The sequence below is a fragment of the Taurulus bubalis genome (genome assembly GCF_910589615.1).
Source record: "Taurulus bubalis genome assembly, chromosome: 2".
Taxonomy (NCBI): domain Eukaryota; kingdom Metazoa; phylum Chordata; class Actinopteri; order Perciformes; family Cottidae; genus Taurulus; species Taurulus bubalis.
In genome coordinates, this window is record NC_136590.1 from 13,917,585 (window position 1) to 13,940,363 (window position 22,779).

The window sequence follows — 22,779 nt, forward strand, 5'->3', positions numbered from 1 at the left end:
CACTTTTTGGCTTCAGAGGCCGGGTGTTGGTAAATGTTATTGACAGCAGCGCCATCTTGTGGCTACAGCTGAAACACGACAAGTTGATTGTCCAATATGTCACTAAAACATCATTGCGTCAGTGGTAACAATGACTTCACGTGATGTTTAAATAATGGGCATTTATTGTCTGACCTCGGAGTTACAGGCATACATGCGAGGAGAACTAGGAGAGCCTTTTTTCGCGGAAGACATTCGACTTGTCACTTTAGGAAAAGCACAGGTGAGAATAATAAAAGGCCATCACTAATGTTATTATTATTATTATTATTAACACCTGTGCTTTTCCAACAATGATAAGTCAGAATGTACCAGCGTCACCAATCTGCATGTTCAATACAAACATATGCATATGAATACCACTACTGATATTAAACCTGTTTAGGCCATAGAGTGCAATTTAATTACATGTTTTGTTTATTATAGTACGTTTTCAATGTATAGGAACAATGAATTGTAGCATCAAACATATCAATTCACATGGGTGAAGTAGACTCACAAGTTATCAAAAATAGCTGAAAAATGCTTTACAAAGATATGAATTTTGACACTGAGGGGATACTTGGTACATTAATTGAATACAAAATACATTTCTCTAAATGCATGTAAACCACATAATCAAATATATGACAAACAGCACATTCAGAGCCAAACTTAGAAACAAAATTCAGCTCAAAAGCGATAATCTGTTTTCATCAATTCTGCAGCAGTAACATTATTCCAGGATCCAGATTTTAAGGATTACTTGTGTTCAATGTTTTTAAAAATAGTGTGAAGATTCAGTGGAATTTTGTCGTGTGTACCTGAATTCACTACCTCTGCATTTAATGGAAAGATTGTTCAAATCTATGTGACCATTAATATATCAAAGCTCTACAATTAAAGCCTCCTGTGTTGATTCCTTCACCTCTTCTTCCGTCACACTGGAAACTTTGATGTATTGCTGGTCAAATATAGTTTTTTGAGGTAGGAGACGTCATCTCATGTCAACTGTCTGAATGAGTGTGGAAGAGTAGAAATAACCTCATGTGGTCTTGGTGCAGCCTTCCCTCCCTCCATCTCTTCTGTCTTTGCTCCACGGCACTCGTCCACTGTGCGACGATGACCAACACACCAGTTACTGCACTCATTTTACAAACGTGACGATGTGTTTCGGTAACCCTGACGCCAACTGCACAGTCGTTCCCGGTCTGAGAAAGTGCAGACTCTTGCATATTCATGTGCTTAAAAATATGAATTCTTCATACACATAAATAAAGAATCCAAATATATGAAAATATATTATATTGGTTTTACAAAATTAAAACAAAATCATCAGCGAGACTTAGGGTACAGTCAAGTCCTCCTCCACTTCATCCTCCTCCTTCACAATGTGCCTGCTGTCACCACGATCCATGGACACACCCATTTCTTTTTGCAGGGACTCAAGGCTGGCCTGGCTAACATAGTACCTGACGTTCTGGGTTGGCAGAAGCTTCTGGAGCTCCTCCAGCTTACGGTAGGCCTGGAGAAGAAAGATGGAAAGGAGAGTCGTAAATATTTAAAACTCTCTCTGACAGAATGCAGATATTTGTCATTTCAATTAATAAAAAAAAAGAAAGAAAACAATTATAGTCACCACTTGGAAGTTGCCTTGCTGACAGTGGTGCTCCACCAGAAAACCAAATGCATCACCCATCCTGACAGCAGGGTCCAACTCCGGCTCCTCTAGCAAGGATTCACATAGCCGCACAGCCTCACCAGGATCCTCCGGGTACAACCTGCAGACAAAAGCTCACAGTCAGACAATCAACAATACCTCCCACAAGAAAATGAACAAAAGAGTTGCTCTTGAAGATACAAAAGAGAACAGATATTGAGTTATGTTCTTACCGGCGAGCGTGGACAAACTTCTTGATCAGCGTTACTCTGTGCTGCAGGTCAGCTAGCCTTACTTCCTGTTGTCCAGTGGAAGTGCCCTTTGCTTTGGAGAGGCACTTAAACGCCTCAGTCAAAGCATCCAGAGCTTTTTCATAGTTCTGGTAATCATCAATCTCCACCTTAACAATGGTAAACATTGTTATTTGAAAATAATGTATTTTGTCTAGATTATTCTCTATTGAAGTTGCAACTATTGTAAATTACATATCACCAGAAGTAGAATTTCCATGTTAAAACTTAATAATTCATTTTCTTGAGGTAACATTTATCCTACAGAACGGATGTTATTTAAGACCACAGCTCTAAATTTAACAGATTTCTTCCAAAATGCTTATAGTCAATTTATAACCAGACCCACAAGTACCAATATTAGACATCATGAAATGGAAGAATATGTTGCATAAAGTAATGCTCTACCTGTGCACAGGCTTCGTAGAAGCCAGCCAGCAGGTCTGGTGCCCGGCCTTTAGTGTAGAAACCAATGATTGTCTTCAAGATCTCTGGATTTTTGCGCCAGTCCAGAGACTGGAGGTAGTTGGCGGCCATGATGAAAAGCTCCTTCTGACGACAAACACTGGCGAAGAAGACTATTTTCTCGGTGTCGCCAGACTTGAGGAGTGCCCTCATGGCCTGTTTAAAAATAAATAATACATTCAACATTAAGGTTTAACATTGCATATTAACTTGCACGCATGTATTTGGGTATGTATTGCTGATGCCACATGACATCATGACCAGATGGAGATTGTCCTCTCAGTTTGCAGATAATATATGTTATACAGTTATACACAGTATTACCTTCAGCTTGTTGCCCGCCTGTGTGTATTTCTTGGTGGCGAGGTGGTAATTGCCCTGACGCATGCAGCAGTCCGCTATCCGCTCCAGCAGCTCCTTTCGGGCATCTTCAGACAAGTCTTTTGAATCAGTTACAATCATTCTCTCTGCCAGCTCCTCTGTGATGGTCAAGCTCTGGTTCACACACAACTCCAGGGCCTCATGGTACTTTGTTAATGTACATACACAAATAAAAGAGTGATACATATAAGTAAGTGCTTAAGAACTGAAATGTATAGGTGATGATGTGCCACAAGCAGTCACCTTCTTGGCTGCTACCAGTAACTCCACTGCCTTTTCATACTGGGAATGAGTGATGAAGAAGTCGGAGCAGCGTGCCAGGAGGGCTGGGTCCGAGTACTCGTTTAGATCCTCAGCGATCAATTGAAGTGCAGAGAACTGCTGTGTGGTGAAGGCCAACTCCAGAGCTTTGGAGACGTAACCAGCCTGCAGTGGAGAAATCAGCAGAAAATAAATAAACTGCTGTAATAAATAGTCAACCCTGTTTTTTTAACCATCAACATTTTTCAGTTGAAATATATGTTACAGTACTGCCCCCTTGTGGAAGAAACTAGAATGCATCAACTTGAACGTAACCCAAGTTAATCAGAAAAAGCAGGCGTTTGCGAGGGACCTTGTGATAGAGTGCGACAGCTCGGTCCATGTGGGTGCCTTTCTCCTCGTAGTAGCAGGCAGCCTCCATCATGTCCTCTGCGTTACTGAGCAGAGCCAGGTTCATCAGCTGGTCATCCAGACCAGTCTCCTGTTAGGACACGATACACACATGTCAACAACCCACAAGAGAAGGACAACAGCGCAACAACAACAATGAATGAACAAACAGAAAATATAGAATGCACAGCATTTCTGCCACTGAATTTCATGATGAATTAAAGTCTGCTTTACCTTACAAAGTCGTATGGCGTTGTTGTAGGCCTGGGCTCGTGTGTAGAAGTGGACAGCCTGTTTGATATCATCATGGCCCTCGTAGTGTCTAGCCAAGTGGTATGACGCTGCCCTGTCACCTGTGTCATTGGCTATCTCAGATGCCTGGTATAGCAAATAAATACATTCTCACATTATGGACAGCTCACTATATCAGTATTATTATTAACACAGCTCCTATTTTATATTATATAATAAGCTTTGCAACACCCAAAATGATTAAAATGTCATTCTTTCCAACAAAATATGATAAATATTACATGACACCCGCAATACAAACTGAGTCACCTTCTGAATGTTCCCCATGTAGCAGTGGACTCGAACCAAAGAGAGGTAATCTTGAGCAGATTCATAGAAACACAGCGCTGAATCCATGTCTGACTGGCTCTCCAGGTACTGGGCCCACCACTTATAGATGTTCCTAGATAGATAAGATGATGATGATAAAATATAATTTAGTGTCTGCGTATTGTATGAAAATGTATTATGCTCTTCAGGGGATAAAGTATTTACCGCCAAGAGAAGCTCTGGACTTACTTGTCTTTCTTTTTGTTCACGTAGATCTCTAGAGATGTTGTGTCATCCTGGAGCATTCTGGGCACTTCGACCCTGTGTGTGTCTGATTTCTCATAACTGTAACAACAAGGCTTACAATCACACTTTATAGTACTTAACTACTCAAATAAAAACTACTTAATCATTGACATCAAACAACAACAGCTGTGCTGTCTTACTATGAGAGGGCCAGGGTCTTGTCGCCCATGGACTCCAGGTATTTGGCATAATTGTAATAGGTGGTGCGCAGATGGATGCGATCATGGTTCTCTGCCGTTTCCAAAGCTTGCTGCCATTGGCCAGACGCCTGGTAGAAATAGTTCAGCAGGTCATGGCGTTGACAGCACTTGTACAACTTTTCTGCATCTTCCTATTGGAGGACAGGAAAAGATGATGGAAAGATAAATGCCTTTGGTTCGGAAAGTCCCGTGGTCTTTGTGTGGTGCACTGCTTCCACCTAAAAAGAGGACATATTATTTGGAGCCAAGGGATGTGGCATTAAGTTAAGACTACAGCTTTGGGGATTTTTACAAAGAGAAAAAATATCCTTTGCATGGATTTTATGATCTGGACCTTACATTTTCTCTATTTGTCTATATTGTCTCTTCTTTTCTGTTTTTGAATGTATGTTGTAAAAATAATAACAGAAAAAGTGGCTGAATAAGAGAAAGAGTCGTACATTATTAAATAAACATTTCATGTCTTTATCCGACATATTTTTTATTTCAAAAGCTGCAATGTAAAATTAAAGAATGCATTATGGCCAAAACAAAGAGGAATGAAAAGAATCTGCATTGTCTTTGGGGTATATTGGGCAGAGAAAAATGGGCACAAGTCAATCTATTAGCCTGATTGTGAGTGAGGCATGTCTCATTGGTCATTTACACTTGACTTGAATATCTTACCAGCATTCCGAGCTGAATGGCCAACATAGCCACTTGGGCTTCTGGCTCCGGCTCAACCTCCGCCTCCTTCAGTGCTTTTGCTGCCCTCGCAGTTCCCATATTCCCAAGGCACACGCGTGCCACATCCAGCTGGCGGGTTTTCACACACATCCGTGCCATATTTTCCCAAACCGCTTTACTGCAGAAAGAATATAAATGGCTTGTTTGCAAGGGTAATGTGTTCTCACCTGTATTGGTATTGTATTATTCAGGTGTGAAAACAGTTACGCACAGTTATTTACAGTATATTTTAGGTTTATATTTGAAGTCATAAACGCTTAGTATGCATGTATATATATAGTGACAAAGCTGTCGAAAATACGTATATACCCTTTGTTCTCACTGGTCAGACCTCTACTATTGTAGTAGTATTATTTCAATATATATCAGGATCACAAGAAATGTCCATAAAAGATCAAACACTGTAATAAGCATAGAGAAACAAGATGTGCAGGATTTCAACACAAAGCGAGAGACATGCTTTTCTACCTCTGTCTTTCCTTTTTTTCTTTTGTCTTGCTGACGTAAATCAGCCTCTCTACCCAGATTCAAGATTCCACAGCCATCTGGTCTCTATTTGCGTCCACCTCCCTCCTCCTCGCTTTAGCTGATACAGATGTGGGCTGTTTATTAAAGTTAGGCAACAGGAAATACCCCAAATCTTTAGGGGCCCTGCTATATGCAGGGAAACGGAGGGAATGGAGAGTGACTGTTAGACAAAATCTTTCTCTATATGGTCACAGAAAAGCAACCCTGAAAATCAAATGTGAGACTATGAAACCTAGCTGGACACAGGGCGGCACGATCTAGAGAGACAGAAAAGGAAAGACAAGAGAAGGAACAGGTCCACATTTGGCCCCTCTTCTCATCCTCTTTCCCTCTCAGGAAACACATCCTGTTGCTGGCTGACTGCGCCGGCCAATATGTTTGTTGCACACGAGAGAGAGAGGGCTTTAGCGAACGCCCCCTGGGCTCCAGACAAAAGAATACACAACAGTGACGTCTAAGAAGGGGTCTTTTGGACATTCTCTCACACAAACACACTGATACACACACACACACACACACACATTTAAAGTGATCATGAAGAAGGGAACTGTCAGTTTAAAACTCGCTACAGTTGTGAAGTGATGTCTTGGATTATGACGAACAGAAACTCCCCCACATTTCAACTCTGACCTCAGGGATTTGCAGAGAATCAGTGAGCGAGGGAGAGAGAGAAAGACAGAAAGAAGCAGAAGGATTGGTTAAAGGACTTCTAGTTCCAGTGAGGCAGTGTGGGATTTTCTAGTTGAGAGACAGTCTTGGTTCAATCCCAGTAAAGCCACTGGTGAGTCAGCTCCGAGCAACACTGTTAGAATATATCCTTTTTTGAATTTGTACTCTTCCGAAGGCATTGTGAAGTGCTGAAGGAAAACAATCGACTGCCTACACAGAGAATCCAGCTGCACACACAGAAGTCAGACCAGCGCAATAAGCAAAGGAAAAGGAGACGATAACGTAGAAAGGGAAAAAAGAGCGAAAATTAAGTAAAGAGCAAGATCTAAAAGTCAAGCTGCAGCCAGCCGGAGCCAGTGGAATGGACCAAGGTGTCAGTTGGATTAATCCCGGCGTACCCGCAGTACTGTCTGAGGAGGAGGGCTGAGGATCTGCTGCAACAACAACCAAGTCCTGAATGAGGATGAATGGAGATGTTCTTTAGGTAAGCCTCAAGACAACACTCTTGCCAATTTCACCTCTGTGTGAGCTGGGACAACACTCGCTAACAGCTGGAGGAGGAGGAGGTGGTGGTGGTGGAGGAGGTGGAGAGGAACCAGGGGGCCCAGAGCACTGCTGGTGCTACTGCCCCAGAAGAGAGGCAAGGAAGCGGGCAGGACACTGCCGAGGATCAGGGGTCGTTGGTGGAAAACGAGGGAGGGGGAGAGGTGGCGGCCGTCCGGCGCCGCATGGCCGTGCAGAGGCTCGTGGCGGCAGCGGTGGCAGTAGCCCTGCTGTCCCTGGTCCTTAATAATGTTGCAGCATTCACCCCCAGCTGGGTCCTGCAGGCTTTGGAGGACGGACGCAAGAGGAGCGTGGGACTATGGAGGATGTGTCCCATGAGTGGGGAAAGGGTCCGGGATGAGCTCCAGTCCGGGAGAAGGGGGCAGGGGACACAGAGGCAGTGCGAAGGCCTGGGATGGGGCTCTGATTATGCCGGCTACCAAGAATCCCGCAGCACGGTCAAATGTAAGTTTTTATGATAGTTTTTCATTAAAGTGCAATATAACAATGTTATTTATGCCTGCTTTCTATAAAAAGAAAGATATTAGCTAACTTCAAAGTGTCCCATTTCTTTCTCATCAGACTTAATTAATTGATCGGTATAGCCTAGATGTAGCAGTTCTGTCAGGTGTCAGGTCATAGTCTCCATTGTTGTTATTTTACAGATGAAAGAAAGTACAGAAGAATTTGACTGTGAATCTGTTAAGAAATAGATTACATTTTCCGGAGCTTCTGACCGGCCAGAGATGATATATGATTATGTCAAAACCCGAATCACTCAACTCACTGGATTAACAATTATGCACAACAAAAAGAAAACAATCCCATCACTTTGCTTTTGCTCAATGGCAGTCTGACGTTTGAGTGTAAACCGTGGCACATGGCAGCCAGCCAATCATTTATAGTATGTAATTCATTTTAAAGCCAATTGCATCTTTGATGGGCATAAATGAGTATAAACTGTGCTGCTTTACTAAATTAAGCTCCATTGAGAAATTTTCATTCAAGAAAAAGTTTGGGAAAAGATCAAGACCTCTGATTTAGATCAAACCTAACTTTATCATGCAGATCCAATTAATGCAGTTAGATAACAAAGCATGAATAATGACACAGCTTTTTTTCTGGTCCCTCAAGTGCAATTTGACATGATGCGGGCATGTAACCTGATGGCTACGGTGGCCTTGACTGCCGGTCAGCTGATCTTCCTTCTAGGCCTGATGGAGCTGCCCTTCATCACACAGGAGTCCCAGTGGTGGGAGGAGGCCATTGCTGCACTCTTCCAGCTAGCCAGTGAGTACCAGTGTTTCTACAACTTGTCTGTTTGCATCAGCAGAAAAACAAGTCTTAGAAAAGCACGTCCGATGTCAATTCTAAGTATTCTCCTGTCTAACAAACTATGCATAACATCACAAAGAAAGAGAAAAATCCAGATGCTGCAGGGCAAGGTTCACTTGCTTTCTGGTAGAGTGCCAAAGAGAGGGGATAAAAGCACAGGGGGAGCTAGACTGGCTGACTGTCCAACACTAGAGATCAGGCTCTAGGGCCAAATACTCATTGTTAAAACTTTCAGACAAAAGCACCTCTTGCTTTGAGTTTACTCAGTAAAAAATAAACCTGGAGTTTTGGGAAATGGCTGCTAGACAATATGTTTAGTCAAGATAAGTCAAAATCCATGGTGAAAGTAGATAATACAGGTAAAAAGTGACAACAGCGAGAATGAAGTATAAATGAACTAAATAAAACAACTGACCAGCCAAACAAAGTGAGAAAATAGATAGGGTGAAACTAGGAAACCAGAAAACAGAAAGGGGGGTATTCTCAGGATGAATTAGCATAGGAAATAACTTTAATGCAGGCATGGCAACAAACCCCCTCCTTCACATCCAATAGACACCCATCCATCCCACATCGATATCTGGCTGGTACCAGTGCCATTGGTGAGGAAGTGTGTTGTGTGCAGTGTTCGCTCAGCCCATTGGTATCTTTATGGCAGAGCGGCATGATGGGGGTCTGGGTCTAAATTTAGTCCCAGTCCCGGAGTCCATGGGCCAGAGCTGCAGTGAGCCAGGGAGCGACTGTCGGGCGCCAGGATATCCCTGCTCAGGACGAGGAAATGTCTGTGACTACCTGTTATGCAAACCCTAGAGCTGAAGAAGGAAAACGAGGGGAGGGGGAATGAACGGGAAAGACAGTTTTAACAGGGGCTGTGTGTTTGTGTGTGCTCTGGCAGGAGGGATTGTGTGTATGCAGGTCTGTGTGTGTTGGTGCGATTGTGATTGTGTGTTTAGTGTGTTTTGGTAGAGAAATGTCCTGTGGTACACACGACAGCAGGGTGGGAATGGCCTCCGTCTAGATAAGCTGGCCTGGCTTTTATGTCTGTGTTTACAAAATGTCCTCGAGCAGCGGCAAATAAAGAATCTCCTCTTTATCGTGAGCGTGTTTGGCACTCACGGAAGCCGGGATGAGGGCTTTTATCTGAAGACCTTGGCAAGGGGACTGAGACCCACCCAGCATTACACTGTTTTCCAATATTAGACAAGACCACTGGCCAAATCTCAGAGACCAGTGATCTCACCAAAGCCTGATTAACAAAGACAATGGCAAAATAAACATAAATCATAATCACATTTTTAGCTGTTGTGATAATATGACCAAAGATTACTGATGAGACTCTCTGCAAATGTTGGCGTTAGTAACAATAGTGACAAAGTACACACCTATTTCCCTGACATCTAAAAATAGCTAGTAAAAGGCCTATGAGTAGAAATTGTTGTGTCTCTGTTCCTGCTTAGGTTTTTTTATGTTATTAAAATTATGTTATTAGCATAGGAACTAAATGACAGAAGACTTATTTTCCCTCATTCCGCTCAGATTGTCCACATATTGCCTGATGTTATTTTCATCTGTTAAACTCTCAGCTATACTCTTATAGTTCTGTTTTTGTTCTGAAGCATCCCATTTGAAAAGATACATGTCATCTTATGACTCAGCAGCCTTGTTGGCCAAATATGGTAAAAGTAAAATTGGAAGATGCCATTTTTCCAGAGAGCATTACTAGGGTTAGGATTTGTCTCAGGTCAAGACTGACCAACTAAAGTGAAGATGAATTTAGAAGATGAATTTGAATATAGATCTGAAATGACTAGTGAATTATTCAATTAAGTCAATCGACAAAATAATAATACTATTATATACTATAACTATTTTGATAACCGATGAGGCTACAGTCACACTACTGTCTCTGAGGGTGAACCAAAGCATTGGACAATTACATTTTACCCTGGTGATTACGTTTTTACGGGATCACAAAAGTCATCGCAATTCATTCTTTGGACACCATGGATAACCGTACCAAATGTCTATCCAGAAGTTATATTGGATAGATATTTCATTCCAGGCCAGTGGTGGACAAAACCAACATCTTTAGAGACAACACTAGTATGCTTATAGCACTGTATAACACAAATGCCGTTTTCATTGTCTCGTGTCTTCTTTTTTCTTTGTCTTATCATGAATCCAATATTTTGGGGGTTTTATGATGTTGTTCGGACAAAACAATTTGACCGTAGGCTTTAGGAAATTAAAATGGAAAATATTTGACTATTTAAACGATGACTCAATTGATAGAGACAATAATTGTCAGCTTCATCGATAATTAGTTAAGTTAGTTAGTTGTCTTAAGTAACAAAAAACATACATTAATATTGTCTTTCCTTTACTAAATATCCAAGTAAAGGAGCCTCACTTTACAAATGCAGACTCTCTTTTTACCATTTCGTCAATTCAGTAATTAATACTGCATTACTACTTTATACCTCAGTGAATGGGCTTCAGCTCTGAATGAATGGAGATATTTTTACCAATCACTCTCTTTCTAAGGAATGTTTTCATTTTCAGACGTGCCAAAATTCTCAGCTATTGCAAGCAGACTGTGGAATAACAATATCCAGTCCCATTCAGTGATATCTCAGCGGTTTTGGCAGGGGCAGGCTGAAAGCCCAAATTGTTCATTTCACTCTGGAATGTGTTTTCTGAATGGACACGGCTCTAACGTGTCAAAAGTCATGGCAGCAGGTCATGTCCCTCTGAAACGCAAATTTTCATTTCTTTTGATTTTGAGGAATTGCAACTGTGGGGCTCATTTCAGATCTTGTTCAATCTGGAGACAAACCTTTCCCAGAAACATGTGGCTCAAAAGATTAATGATCATAAAGGAGTGATAAAGGTTTGAGCAAGACCTTTAGGCGGGCTAATAACTTTAATCAAGTGTGTGCCTTTAGGAATAAGGCATGGTTATCTGGATGGAAAGCAAACCAGCTAAATTAATTTCCAAGACCTGGCCGTGAGATAAGACTTAGATCATGTCAAATGTGCACAAATGTATCAACCTCGAAGCTTTAGGGTGTGGAGGGGAGGGAAGGAAGGAAGGATGGAAAGAGGAAGAAGGGGAAGGAAGTCTGAGAGATAAGTCTTTGCCAAAAAAAGAGGTTCACACAGCACACCCGGGCTGGAACCTGGACAGGAGATTATTCATTTTCTTGGATAAGGAGCCAAACAGGTTGCACATGAACAGATTGAGCAAACAGTTGCATTCTTATGTGTACATGCGGTGGTAGACACACAATGATACAGACACACAATCCTCCACATCCTCACTTAAAACAATGACAGCCATCGCACTGTAGACTTAGAGAAAGAAATACAAATTATCTCCTCTCTTGGTGCGACTGATTCAGGAATGATCCAGGAAACTGACTGATTCATATCCTAAAGCACCAACATCCATATTTCCAGTGATTATTTTTGGTGCCTGTATTTATTACAATGTGGACGGGGCAGGTTTTCAGACATGTATTATTGTTCATTGATCATGGCTCCAGACCACACTTGAATGAGGTAAATAAGGGATTGACTGAGGGATACTTGAACAGCATTGGTTGTTGTGGGCTTTCATATACACTTCTAAAGAATGAGAAAAGGTGTGTGCAGTGCTAATAACACAAAGTAAAGATCAAAGAAACAGCATGGAGTTGAAGGCTGTGGCTTTTTGCCCTCGCATGCAAACAGGAGTTCTTCACTGCGTGACTCACTGGGAATCAAAGAAATCAGGAGATAACACATCTCAAAGGCTTTTCCGCACATATATTCATGCTCTGATATTTTTAAACCATTGAGAACTTTGATCTCGAGATCTCAGAAGTTCTTCCTACGAGGAAACATATTTCCAAATTCAAAGGCCCCACACAGAGCTCCCGCTGAACTGTACAAGGCTACAGGAATGGAAGTCGACATTTGAGCATGTGGGGTTTCAAAAAGACACTTTTGGGTTCACCATCCACACACTCCGAATGTTTCTGAATGTTCTGTACATACATAGTCAAAGAAAAGAAAACATTCTTCTGAACATTTTCTCCTTGCTCTGCCTAGGAGTGCCAGGGGGACTTTTCTTTTCTGTGGCCAAACATTTAATAAATACCTTTAACTGGAATCTCCCTTTTCAATGAGATGTTGCTAAACGAGAACAGTGGTGCATTTTCACTGACTGAAGCCTTTTCTCTCGATGCTCCTGTGCAGGTTTTGTGCTGGTGATTGGACTTGTGACCTTCTACAGGATCGGGCCCTACACACATCTGTCCTACTCCTGCTACTTGGACATAGCCGCTTGCCTGCTGGCCACGATGGCTGCGGCCATGCTAATCTGGAACATTTTACACCGGCGCGATGACTGCCTTGCACCTCGAGTTATAATCATCAGCCGCTCGCTGGCATCCCCTTTCCATCCACGCCTAGACAACGACTATGTGGAGTCGCCTTGTTGACCGCATAATCCAAGCAAATAGGAAGTAATAGACTACAACTTCTCATGTTTTACTCAAGCTAGAAGCCTCCAGTATGACTCTCCAGAAAAGAGGGCATTCCTGTGGCTTGCCCTCTTGTACTGCAATTGTAAAACTCTATATTTCACAACTTTTCCCACCATAAACAATGATATCAGCATTATAATGCTTTTTAGGGAACACAAGTCAAATTGATGTATAAATCAACCCTAACCTTCCAAACATATTCAAAACTGTATGCTGATTCATGTATTCATGCTTGGCTGAGCTCATTTGTGGCTAAATATGAAATTTGGACGAGGAATGTCTTAAATGAAACAACTTGCTCATGAAAGGATCAAGCTGGAACTTGACCTGTTTTATTTTATGTGCACCTATTAAATGGCCTCCTGCATAATTATGAATTGGAAATTATGAAAGCTGTTGAAAATTGTAAAAAAAAGTAAAAAAAAATGTAATACCAGAATACCTCATTTGTTTTTCATCCTTTTAAAGCGTATTGGAGTAAAACATCATACTATTAATGACGTGTTGCAAGTAAGTAAACTAACAAGATAAAAGCAGAAGAGCCTGTCAAACATTTTTGAGTGGGCGTACCCAAATATTTAATTGGAAAACAGCCAATGAGAGGTGCTATCTTGATCAAATAAACAAGAACCTACGGAAATGAGGGAATATTCTTACTCTCTCTGAATGCGTCATTATCACATTCATATTTTTATGGTTGAAGAATGGAGGTAAAAAAACACAAATTAATCGCCAATTAATGTATGGAAGGGATTTAGATATTGTTAAAGCAGTATTTGTTAAATTAATGGTAACAAATGTTTTGGTGTGTAGTATACTGCATTTTGAAATGACATACAGATTTCAAAACGCAAATGTCACGATGCCTTCCATACAAAACTCTGCTCGCTTGTGGTACATACTGTATACAAAAATTAATATAAAATGTTGGTATAAAGGATAATGCTATTATTCGTAGTAGTAGTATTGTGACATTATCATACTTCTGCAAAGAACTTCAGGCAAAACATTCAGTGGTTAAAACATAGTAGCACATTAAAATAATAATATAACACATAAATTCAATAAATTCATTGGTAAATATTCAAACAGTTATTGTTGCTGCTGTTTCGGTCTCCAACACCACACCCGACAAAACAGAACTTCAATAATTTCCCTGTTTGAAATGACATACAGTATACCATAAACTTTTAGCAACATAATTGTATATTTGATATTCTTAACTCAAGGTTCACTTACTAACTTTCTTTCTGGAGCTTTTGACCATATATTATGGCATTATTCAGCAACTAGTGTTATAATGTGAACTAATTACAGTACTATGAACAGAACTTATCTCAGAACTTATCCTGCCAAGTGGTCATATATATATATATATATATATATATATATATATACATACACATACATACATACACACGTATATTTGCTCGAAGAGGACTGTGAGATGTAATTGAAAGGTCAAGTAAAGGCTCCAGTAGTAAGTGAGCAAGGTCAAGAATTAACCTTCCTCAAGATTTGTTAAGTCCATATGCACTGTCATATATCATCTATAGCATAGTATAGACAAATAGCTACAGGTATATATATATATATATATTGCTGTAGGTGTTGTGTATTACCACTATTGAACACCAACACTCCAAACACACTCTTATCTAGTCTCTTATCCGTGAGTGCACTGCTAGAATCATTTTTAAATCAATTTAATTTAAGTTTAAAAAACTGACTCAAACCTGCCGAGTGAAAGATGATAAAAACAATCCTACTATGAAGATAAATATAGATATCTATGTTTTGTACAAGTCCAGTTCTAATGTTTGTTCATGGAACGGAAATACCTTCTCAGAAAAATGACTGAATGGTTTTATGCAGTAAGTTATATTTCCTATGACAAATGGCAGAAACTGAGAGCACGAGGGTCACATGTACCTCAGCCAATTATGACGATCTATCATCTATCAACCTCCGCTTCACTCCTGAACACTTCCTTGGGTGTTTTTGTTCCTGATGGAAAGGGGGAGTTTTGCTTTTAAATAGCAAATGCAGTGGCAAAAGGACAGTAAGAGTAGGCTTGCATCCATGTCGCAGATAACCCTGTAGCATGTCACCTGAAGTCAAGGACAGCATGAATGAGAGGAAGTAGCCCAGTCTGGACTGAATAAAGACATTCCAACCTATCTGACACAGGCAGAAGGAATTTCATGCTGAGAGTACGTGTTTTGGTTTAAGTGAATTATTACTTTTATATTTTTTCTAGTTGATCACAACATCTATGGTCTGAGGCTGAGTAAAGCCTGTATTAGAGGTCTCTGACTCAAGTATGAGAGTCTTTGTCAATTCTGAAATCTGCACCATCGAGACAAGTCCCAGAAGGTACAGGTTTAGGCTGCAGGAAATGCATATTCCTGTGGCTGGAGATGTGCGGGAATCAAGCACAATGCTGACCTTTTTTTTTGAAAGAAGCAGCAGTAAAAATAGCCATCAATGAGGAACTTAGTAAAGCTGTCATCAAGCCTATTAAACTCTGTGGAATATCCGGCCAGTGTGATAAGCTATTTTCCCATTTGTGTTATATTTGTATGTGCCAAAGCAACACTACAGCAGAATTCAGACAGAGTGCCCTGAATCACGTATTCTGCTAAAGATAATATCAAATCGGTTCTAAAATCACATACGTTTCCCCAACACACACAGGAACAGACACGCACATCCTTCTAGTGACCTGATTCAATGTTTGCAAGAATGGAAAGGGCACTCCTTTTAGACCAAGCTGGCAAGGGGTGTGTGTGTGTGTGTGTGTGTGTGTGTGTGTGTGTGTGTGTGTGTGTGTGTGTGTGTGTGTGTGTGTGTGTGTGTGTGTCGGTGTGTTTAGAAAAGTACATCCCCTCTGAACACACCCGCACAGTAACAGAAACATTCACATAGCCTATATACACATTTCAAGAGTTCCTTCCCGAAGCACAGACACAGAACAAATCCTTAATCATGTCCTGTGTTTAAAATATAATTTCATGTTCTTACATAATCAAATAAAAGTTATTTTCTGCTGGATGGGATTTGATTATAGCATCACGATATGATACACTGCCAGGTGTAGTTTTATAAAATGTGGAATTCTGCATATACAGTATTTAAAATGTGCACACTTTTCCAAAGACAAATACGTGGTGTGGTATTTCTTGTCACACATCTGACAAGTGCCTGCTTTGTTTGTATAACATAGGGATAAGACAACGCTTTAAAGAAAATAACTAAATAGATCGCCTTGATCTAGACTTAAAGAGAGATGTCAAAATTAAGGTTACAAAACTATTGTGGTGGTTTTCCTCCATGTTGACTTCTACGGTCAAAGGTGTTGAATGACAAGAGGGGTTTGGGAAAGCCAGAGGCAACAATGCCACATTCTCAATGTAAGTCCAAAGCAAATCGTTTTTTAGCAAACTATTGTAGCGCATTCTGAATTAAGAGTCAAGGTTAAAGCAACAATGCTATCCCTGTGGCCTTTGAACTGAAGCCCCTGTGTAAAGGGCTGCTGGGAGAAGTTATTACAGCGATCGTACAAGGGCATGCCATTCTGCACGTCTCCTCTCTTTGAGCTGGCACTCGTACTGATGCCTTACCTCTTGATGAGCTTGATAGATTTGAAGGCTTCGTCCATATTGCCGATGGTCAGGTAAAAGCTGAAGTTGAGCATGGCGTCACGAGTTGCCTTCTCACAGTTCTCCAGGCCCACAAAATCTCTGAGAGCTCGCCTGGACACCATGTGGGGGATCTGGGCAGCAGAACCGTTTGATGGCTGGATCTGCTGTGGAGGTGCTGATGTTGGGGCTGAAATCTCTGCTGGATCGCTCTCACCAGGCTGAGGAAGGGTACACACCAGATGGGAAAACATGGTGTTAAGATTTGGTAAACATGCAGTTCAAAGCCAGTAAATAAATGTAGCACGTTGTGAGGTATGATGATTATTAGCAATACAACTTTAAATGGGGAAAACATTGGTTTTGGAAATGGATAAGAAGCAGACCAAACAACAACAAAGCATCACAGAACAAATCTATTCTTCAAGACATGGTGGATGGTAACTGGACACAGGATAGTGACGGGGATTAATAAAGTATATATTCATTCATTCATCTAGATTGCTTGTGCTGCTGATCTTGGAGAGCCAGAACTTACATTTTGGCATAAATGCAGCACAAAGCACACACAACCACAGTGGATGGGAGTCAAGAATACATAAGCTTTCTCAACAGACTGTAAGGGACAGACACTTACTTCTGGTCGAAAGACACCCCCCCTCCGAAATAATAGCTTGGGGTGTGTAAGACCAAACACACAGTGTGAGTTTCACATAAGAATAGTGATGGTGCAAACAAAAACACAAGGACCATGTTGAAGAATACTGAAGATTTGAAACAACAACTTTCCAGATGCTGCATGAGAACCCAATCCAATGAAGAGAAACACACGAGCAGAACAGAGTGTTTTCGTTCCTCACCTTGCAGCTGAAATAATAGTAGGGCACATCCAGAGCAAGGAGCGCCTGCAGGCCTGAAGGTTTAGGGTAGCAGTCCTGTAGGAGGAGCCCATGCTCCTGCGTACAGAAGAGTGTCACTACCGACACGTCAGTCTGCACAGAAGGAAGGCAAGACAATGTCAATGAACTTTAAATTGACTTTTCATGTATTAAAATCATCATCAATCATCTAAGAATGCACAAACATAAGCCTTTTGGTATACTTTTTTTAGCACCAGTAGTGCTGAGTGTCAGTTTTGATTGAGTCCTAGTCAAAACTACGCCATGCTTTGCTCATAGAGCTGCACAGGACTATCTCAATGTTTAGGAGCAGTCTTTACCGTATCCATGAAACTAGTTGATGAGGATTCAGAACTGATCGGCACGGTCTCACAAACAAAAAGACGAGTTTCACTCTCATCCCAGAAGTGAGATACAGGGCAGCGACCACCGAGCTCTGTCCCCTGAAACGGCTGCCTGGAACACAGAACAGTCATGTACGGTGTTAGACAACCAGGAGGAGAAAACTCTACACAGGAAGAATCCAAATACAGTCAAAAACAACATCAGCTACCTTTCACTTTCCTCTGGCTGTGAGATACCGGTGGACGGTCTGCCAACGAAGAAGTCAAAGTGTGTCACAGTGTCCATCTCAACGTCATAAAAGTACACTTTGTGATCCGGTCGCCCATTAACCTAAGAGGAAGAGTTAAAAACAGTTCAATTCAGAGAAATATTCACATGAAAAGGTCACATTTTAAGAAATATTTCTGAAATATTGTATAAAAGTGTTGGCTCTCAAAAGCACATATAAAGGAAAAGGTGACTGTTGTTTGTTGGCCAATTCACCTGAGAGATTAGGATGCTGACTTGGCTGCCATTGGCATTACACTTGACAGACTTCAGGGCTCCCAGATTAGCAATCTGGTCCATCAGGTTCTTAGCACTGCAGTGAGCTTTGGCATCTCTATGAAGACAGACAGTAAGAATGGCATTGTTGGACAAAAAATCATAGGATCATAGAAGTAGTCAATGAACAGAAATGTACAATACATGAAAGTTAACTGGCTTTTTTTTTTATGATACCAACATCCTTATTAACATTATATACCTTCGGGAGAGGTCAAATACTCTGATGTGTGCTGTGTCTGTGCCGATCACCAGGTAAGACTGACATACACTAAGTAGTACAGGATTGCCCTCTGCCTTGGAAAAGGTCAGCAGTTGCTTCACAGTGCCCTAAAGAAGAGGAAAAAAGATGATTCAACATTTAAAATAAATTCAAATTCAGCAGTAAAACAAGTACACAAAGTTTGCATTGATAAAATGCATGTTCAAGCATTTATCCTGTCTCTGTGTTTAGTGAATATTGGATAGTAGGTTTTAGGGTGGGACAACAGACCTGTGGCGTACGAATCTGAACCCTGTTAGGTTCCACCGTGTAGAGGTTCTCACCATGTACAGCTACGACATGGGAGTCACAAGGAAACGATCCTGGGAAACCAGCAAGAGGGGAGGTGGAAAAAGAAAGTTTAGAAAAATGAAGGAGAAATGCACAAGTTTAAAAAATAGGGCAGTGGATAAAGTACACAGGAATCAGTGCAGTTTTTAAAAAGTCCCGTTATAAAATGTTGTTTGGTCTGTTCAGTAGGCTTTAGTACCTGTATTGCGAAGAGCTGTCCCTGAGAGCTCATACACAGTGACCTGCTTGCCACTCCAGACTGTCACTGAATCCTGTTGGTATGACAACACACATCCAGTTAAAATTATTTATATTTTAATTTGTACTTGTCTTCATGAGAAAACCTTTGGACAGGCAATCATTGTCTTTTCTTAAAGGTCCTATGTGTTGCATCTAGCGGTGACTATACAGATTGTGAAACTTTAAACTATGGTGGCCAAAGAAAAAACATGAAAGGCCCTAACTGGAGCCAGTGGTTGGTTTATTCGTTCTAGGCTAATGTAAAAATATGGCGGTCAAGTATGTGAAGATTACCCGCTCCGTATGTATATATGTATACTGTATATATATGGCTCATTCGAAGGTAACAAAAACACAACTATTCTTATTTTCAGGTGATTATGCACTAAAGAAAACATACTTGTATTAAAAAATGATATTCCATTTCTGCCAATAGAGCCCCAGAAATGCTACACACGGGAATCTTTAGCTACAGAGACTTACTTTAGTAACACAAACTCCTTTGATATGCATGTCAGACTGCAGAGCAAGGTGCACTCCTGTGGTGAACAGAGTGACACTGAGCTGGGTTGGGGTGAGCTGCACTGCTGCCACCTGCTGGCTGAAATGGGCTGACATCACATGCTCACACAGAATCCGCACAGTGTTCGAATTGTTGGCCGCCAGCAGATTCAGGCTCGAGCCCCACTGAAAGGGAAGGTCTGAGTGAACTTTCCCAGCAGAATAATATAGTAATAATAGAATAATATATAATATATATATATATATATATATATATATATGTATATATATATATACATATATATATATATATATAGACAATCATGACATTTTATCTTTATGTCACATCATTTCAAATAACTTATTTGTATGCGCTGATAGCACATTTAGTAAAACATGCTAGTCCAGACAGTACCTGTAGCTGAATGACATTTCCTTCTATTTCTGTGGGTGTCTGTAGCTTCCACTGGGCCTTGGTATCACCTCTGCTGCCGCCTGGCTGCAACACCATCTTCCACATTGCTATGCGGCCATGGCTGGTACCAGCTGCCAAGATTTCTGAGATGGCCAAAGACATAATACAAAAATAATTTGTTTTTTATGAGTTGTAATGTGTATTGAAGTCATCAACGGGATTGATTATGTGTTATCAGTCAACTCAAGTGTTGTGATGACATAAAACATCTTGAAACCACCATCTTGTATATATATATATATATATATATATATATATATATATATATATATATATATATATATATATATATAAATAAAATGTTATACTGTTAGCACAAAGGGATGCAATATTATCTGTTACCTTTTGCTGCACTATATGCAACACAGTTGATCATTTCTCCTCTCTCAAACCCAAGAGTCTCGTTGAGGGACAAAACATAGTTGTCGTCTCCGTCCAGGTCCCACAGCCTAAAGAATGACAGGTATTCAAGTTCAGAATTGGAATGTAAAGTATGTGTGCACAAACAGTATGTGAACACTGACCTGATGACCTGTTCCCCTGTTGCTGTGATAAGAAGGCCGTTCTCTGTCCAGACAATGTCTACATTCTGCCCAGTCTTGCTGCTCAACTTCACCTATCATGAAAAGACATGTTCACAAAAGAAACTGACCTGAAAGAAAACATTTTTCATCTTTGATGATTTATGTATACCTTCATAAATTCCTGGGCTCCTCCCTCTGGTCCAAGAGTGTACTGTGACAACATCAGGGTCTCTGTGACCACAGCAAGTACGTCTCTTTTCTCAAGATAGAGCAGCTTTTTGATTGCGCCCTCCACACTGAGAAGTGCCCTGGTCTTACAATGCTCATCCACACTGTGGACCTTACCTATTTACAAGGTACACATGGTTAAAGGTGTAGAAAGTAAGATTGTCTCAAAGCATTATCATATTTTGTAATAATCTGATGGGATTTTAGTTCATTAACAATACTTTGTTATGCATTTTAACAACTTAAGTTCATTGAAAAACTGCAAAAGTGGGCGCGGCGATCTTTTTATTGAACTGAAATGCAGAACATTAGCTTAATATGGCTTAGCTGGAGCACAGTGCTTAAAGCAAGTAACCAGCATGGTAACACATACTCTCAAAGATATTATGAGCTGTCTCATAGAAAGATAATTGGTAAAAATCATTGATCACCAATAGAAATTGTAAAAGTCATGAGCCACACAACGTGGCTTTGAGTAAACAAACTACCAACAAAAACAAACTCTCACCATCTGCAGTGCTGACGTAGAATGCAAGTCCCTCCTGTGGGCCCATCTTGAGAGGTGCTCCCTTCCAGCTGAACATGTCCAGAGCACTCTCATCTCCACTAACTGATGCCCGGGCTAGCATTGCCACATCGCTGTAACACAAGTTAGGTTCTACTATCAGCATGCAGCATTCAGATCAAGAGGGCCTAGTGATACCACAATGTTTTCAATATTATCTCACTGGCAAAAATAATAACTAACTCTAAGCATTGCATCCTGGTTACTTACTCTCCAGGTGAGGCCGGTCTGAAGATGCAGCAAGTTAGAGGTTTTTTGTACTCATGCTTCACAAGATGGTTTCCTTGAAGTCTCCCTCTCGCATCTACCTTCCAGACTGCTAGCGCTCCAGTCTGTCATTAAATAATTACACCATATCTATGTGGTTGTATAGGAACAAATCTAAAAATGGTAATTTTTGGTAATCCAACCCTGAACAATGCATATGTATCATGTATGTGTCTGTGTACAGTCACTGCAATACACTCACCTGATCGCCAGTTACTAAGCGGCTACCAGAGCTACTCCACTCCAGCAGTGTGATGCAGGCTGTGTGTATGCTAGGAAGGACTGTTTGATCTCCAGAGGGGTGTGTCAGCAGTACTACCTCTCCATTCTCCCAGCCGAGTGCCAACACAGGCTTTATGGGATGCCAGCGCAGCACTGTAGGCTGGTGAGGTTGTTCTAAATGGCAGCTATCCACATAATCTCCCTGCATATGGACAGGGATAAAGTATACAAACTTTGTCAGGTTTGCTGTAATTGAGGATATTCACAGACAGTGAATATAACAGAGCCCAGTGTTTACCTGCTGCAGGTAGAGGTCTACATTGCCTCCAGAGGTGAGGCTGCTTGAGGCCACAGCCAGTACAGGAAGAGCTGAGTGCCAGGTCAACTGAGAGGGCACATTGCTGCTTTCAGGAGCTTCGATACGGTGGTCAAAATACACCGCCATGTCCCCACTGCTCCTCTCTGAATAAGAATGAAAAACAACAACAGCTGGGTGGAACCTTCAATATGCTTCGTCAGGTTGTATTGTATTGGACTTCACAGCTGTTTGTATTTATTGTGCAGCGTAATGTCCAGCTACCTCGCTGTCTGGCTATTTCGTGATAAAAAAAAAAAGCTCCGTAATTTAATCACGAGTTAAGTCTTGAACGTACCCTTTAAATAGCATCCATTGATTCCAAATGATGAATTTCACTGTATATGTTACGTCAACGGTCACGTTAGTTGACTTAGCTAACATTAGATCACTAATGAGTTCATATAAATAACCTACACTTCATTCACCAAAACAGATTACTTACAGATTACTATCAGCTACCATTCACGTTATTGCCATCATGCGACTAATGATTAAGTTAGCTTTAGCTGCTAACAGGAGCTAAGCTAGGTAAGCTAGCCAAAGTTAGCATTAATTG

General features: G+C 40.9%; 2 protein-coding genes across 2 annotated transcripts; one reads left to right on the top strand and one right to left on the bottom strand.

The window, feature by feature from the left end:
- Positions 1–1,363: 1,363 nt before the first annotated feature.
- ift140 (intraflagellar transport 140 homolog (Chlamydomonas)) lies at positions 1,364–22,310 on the bottom strand (the record flags this gene model as incomplete). Its single annotated transcript, XM_079237729.1, has 29 exons — positions 1,364–1,543; positions 1,658–1,799; positions 1,912–2,078; positions 2,377–2,589; positions 2,758–2,961; positions 3,058–3,240; positions 3,428–3,556; positions 3,700–3,843; positions 4,027–4,159; positions 4,276–4,371; positions 4,473–4,663; positions 5,199–5,376; positions 16,486–16,724; positions 17,364–17,495; positions 17,723–17,858; positions 17,956–18,077; positions 18,231–18,348; positions 18,493–18,620; positions 18,784–18,875; positions 19,043–19,115; positions 19,567–19,770; positions 20,000–20,142; positions 20,402–20,508; positions 20,584–20,675; positions 20,753–20,928; positions 21,320–21,450; positions 21,587–21,708; positions 21,846–22,067; positions 22,164–22,310. The coding sequence occupies 29 exons, from the start codon at positions 22,308–22,310 to the stop codon at positions 1,364–1,366; spliced, it is 4,344 nt and encodes a 1,447-aa protein (XP_079093855.1).
- Positions 7,184–13,945, top strand: tmem204 (transmembrane protein 204; the record flags this gene model as incomplete). Its single annotated transcript, XM_079214233.1, has 3 exons — positions 7,184–7,463; positions 8,133–8,288; positions 12,573–13,945. The coding sequence occupies 3 exons, from the start codon at positions 7,184–7,186 to the stop codon at positions 12,815–12,817; spliced, it is 681 nt and encodes a 226-aa protein (XP_079070359.1). The 3' UTR covers positions 12,818–13,945.
- Positions 22,311–22,779: the final 469 nt, after the last annotated feature.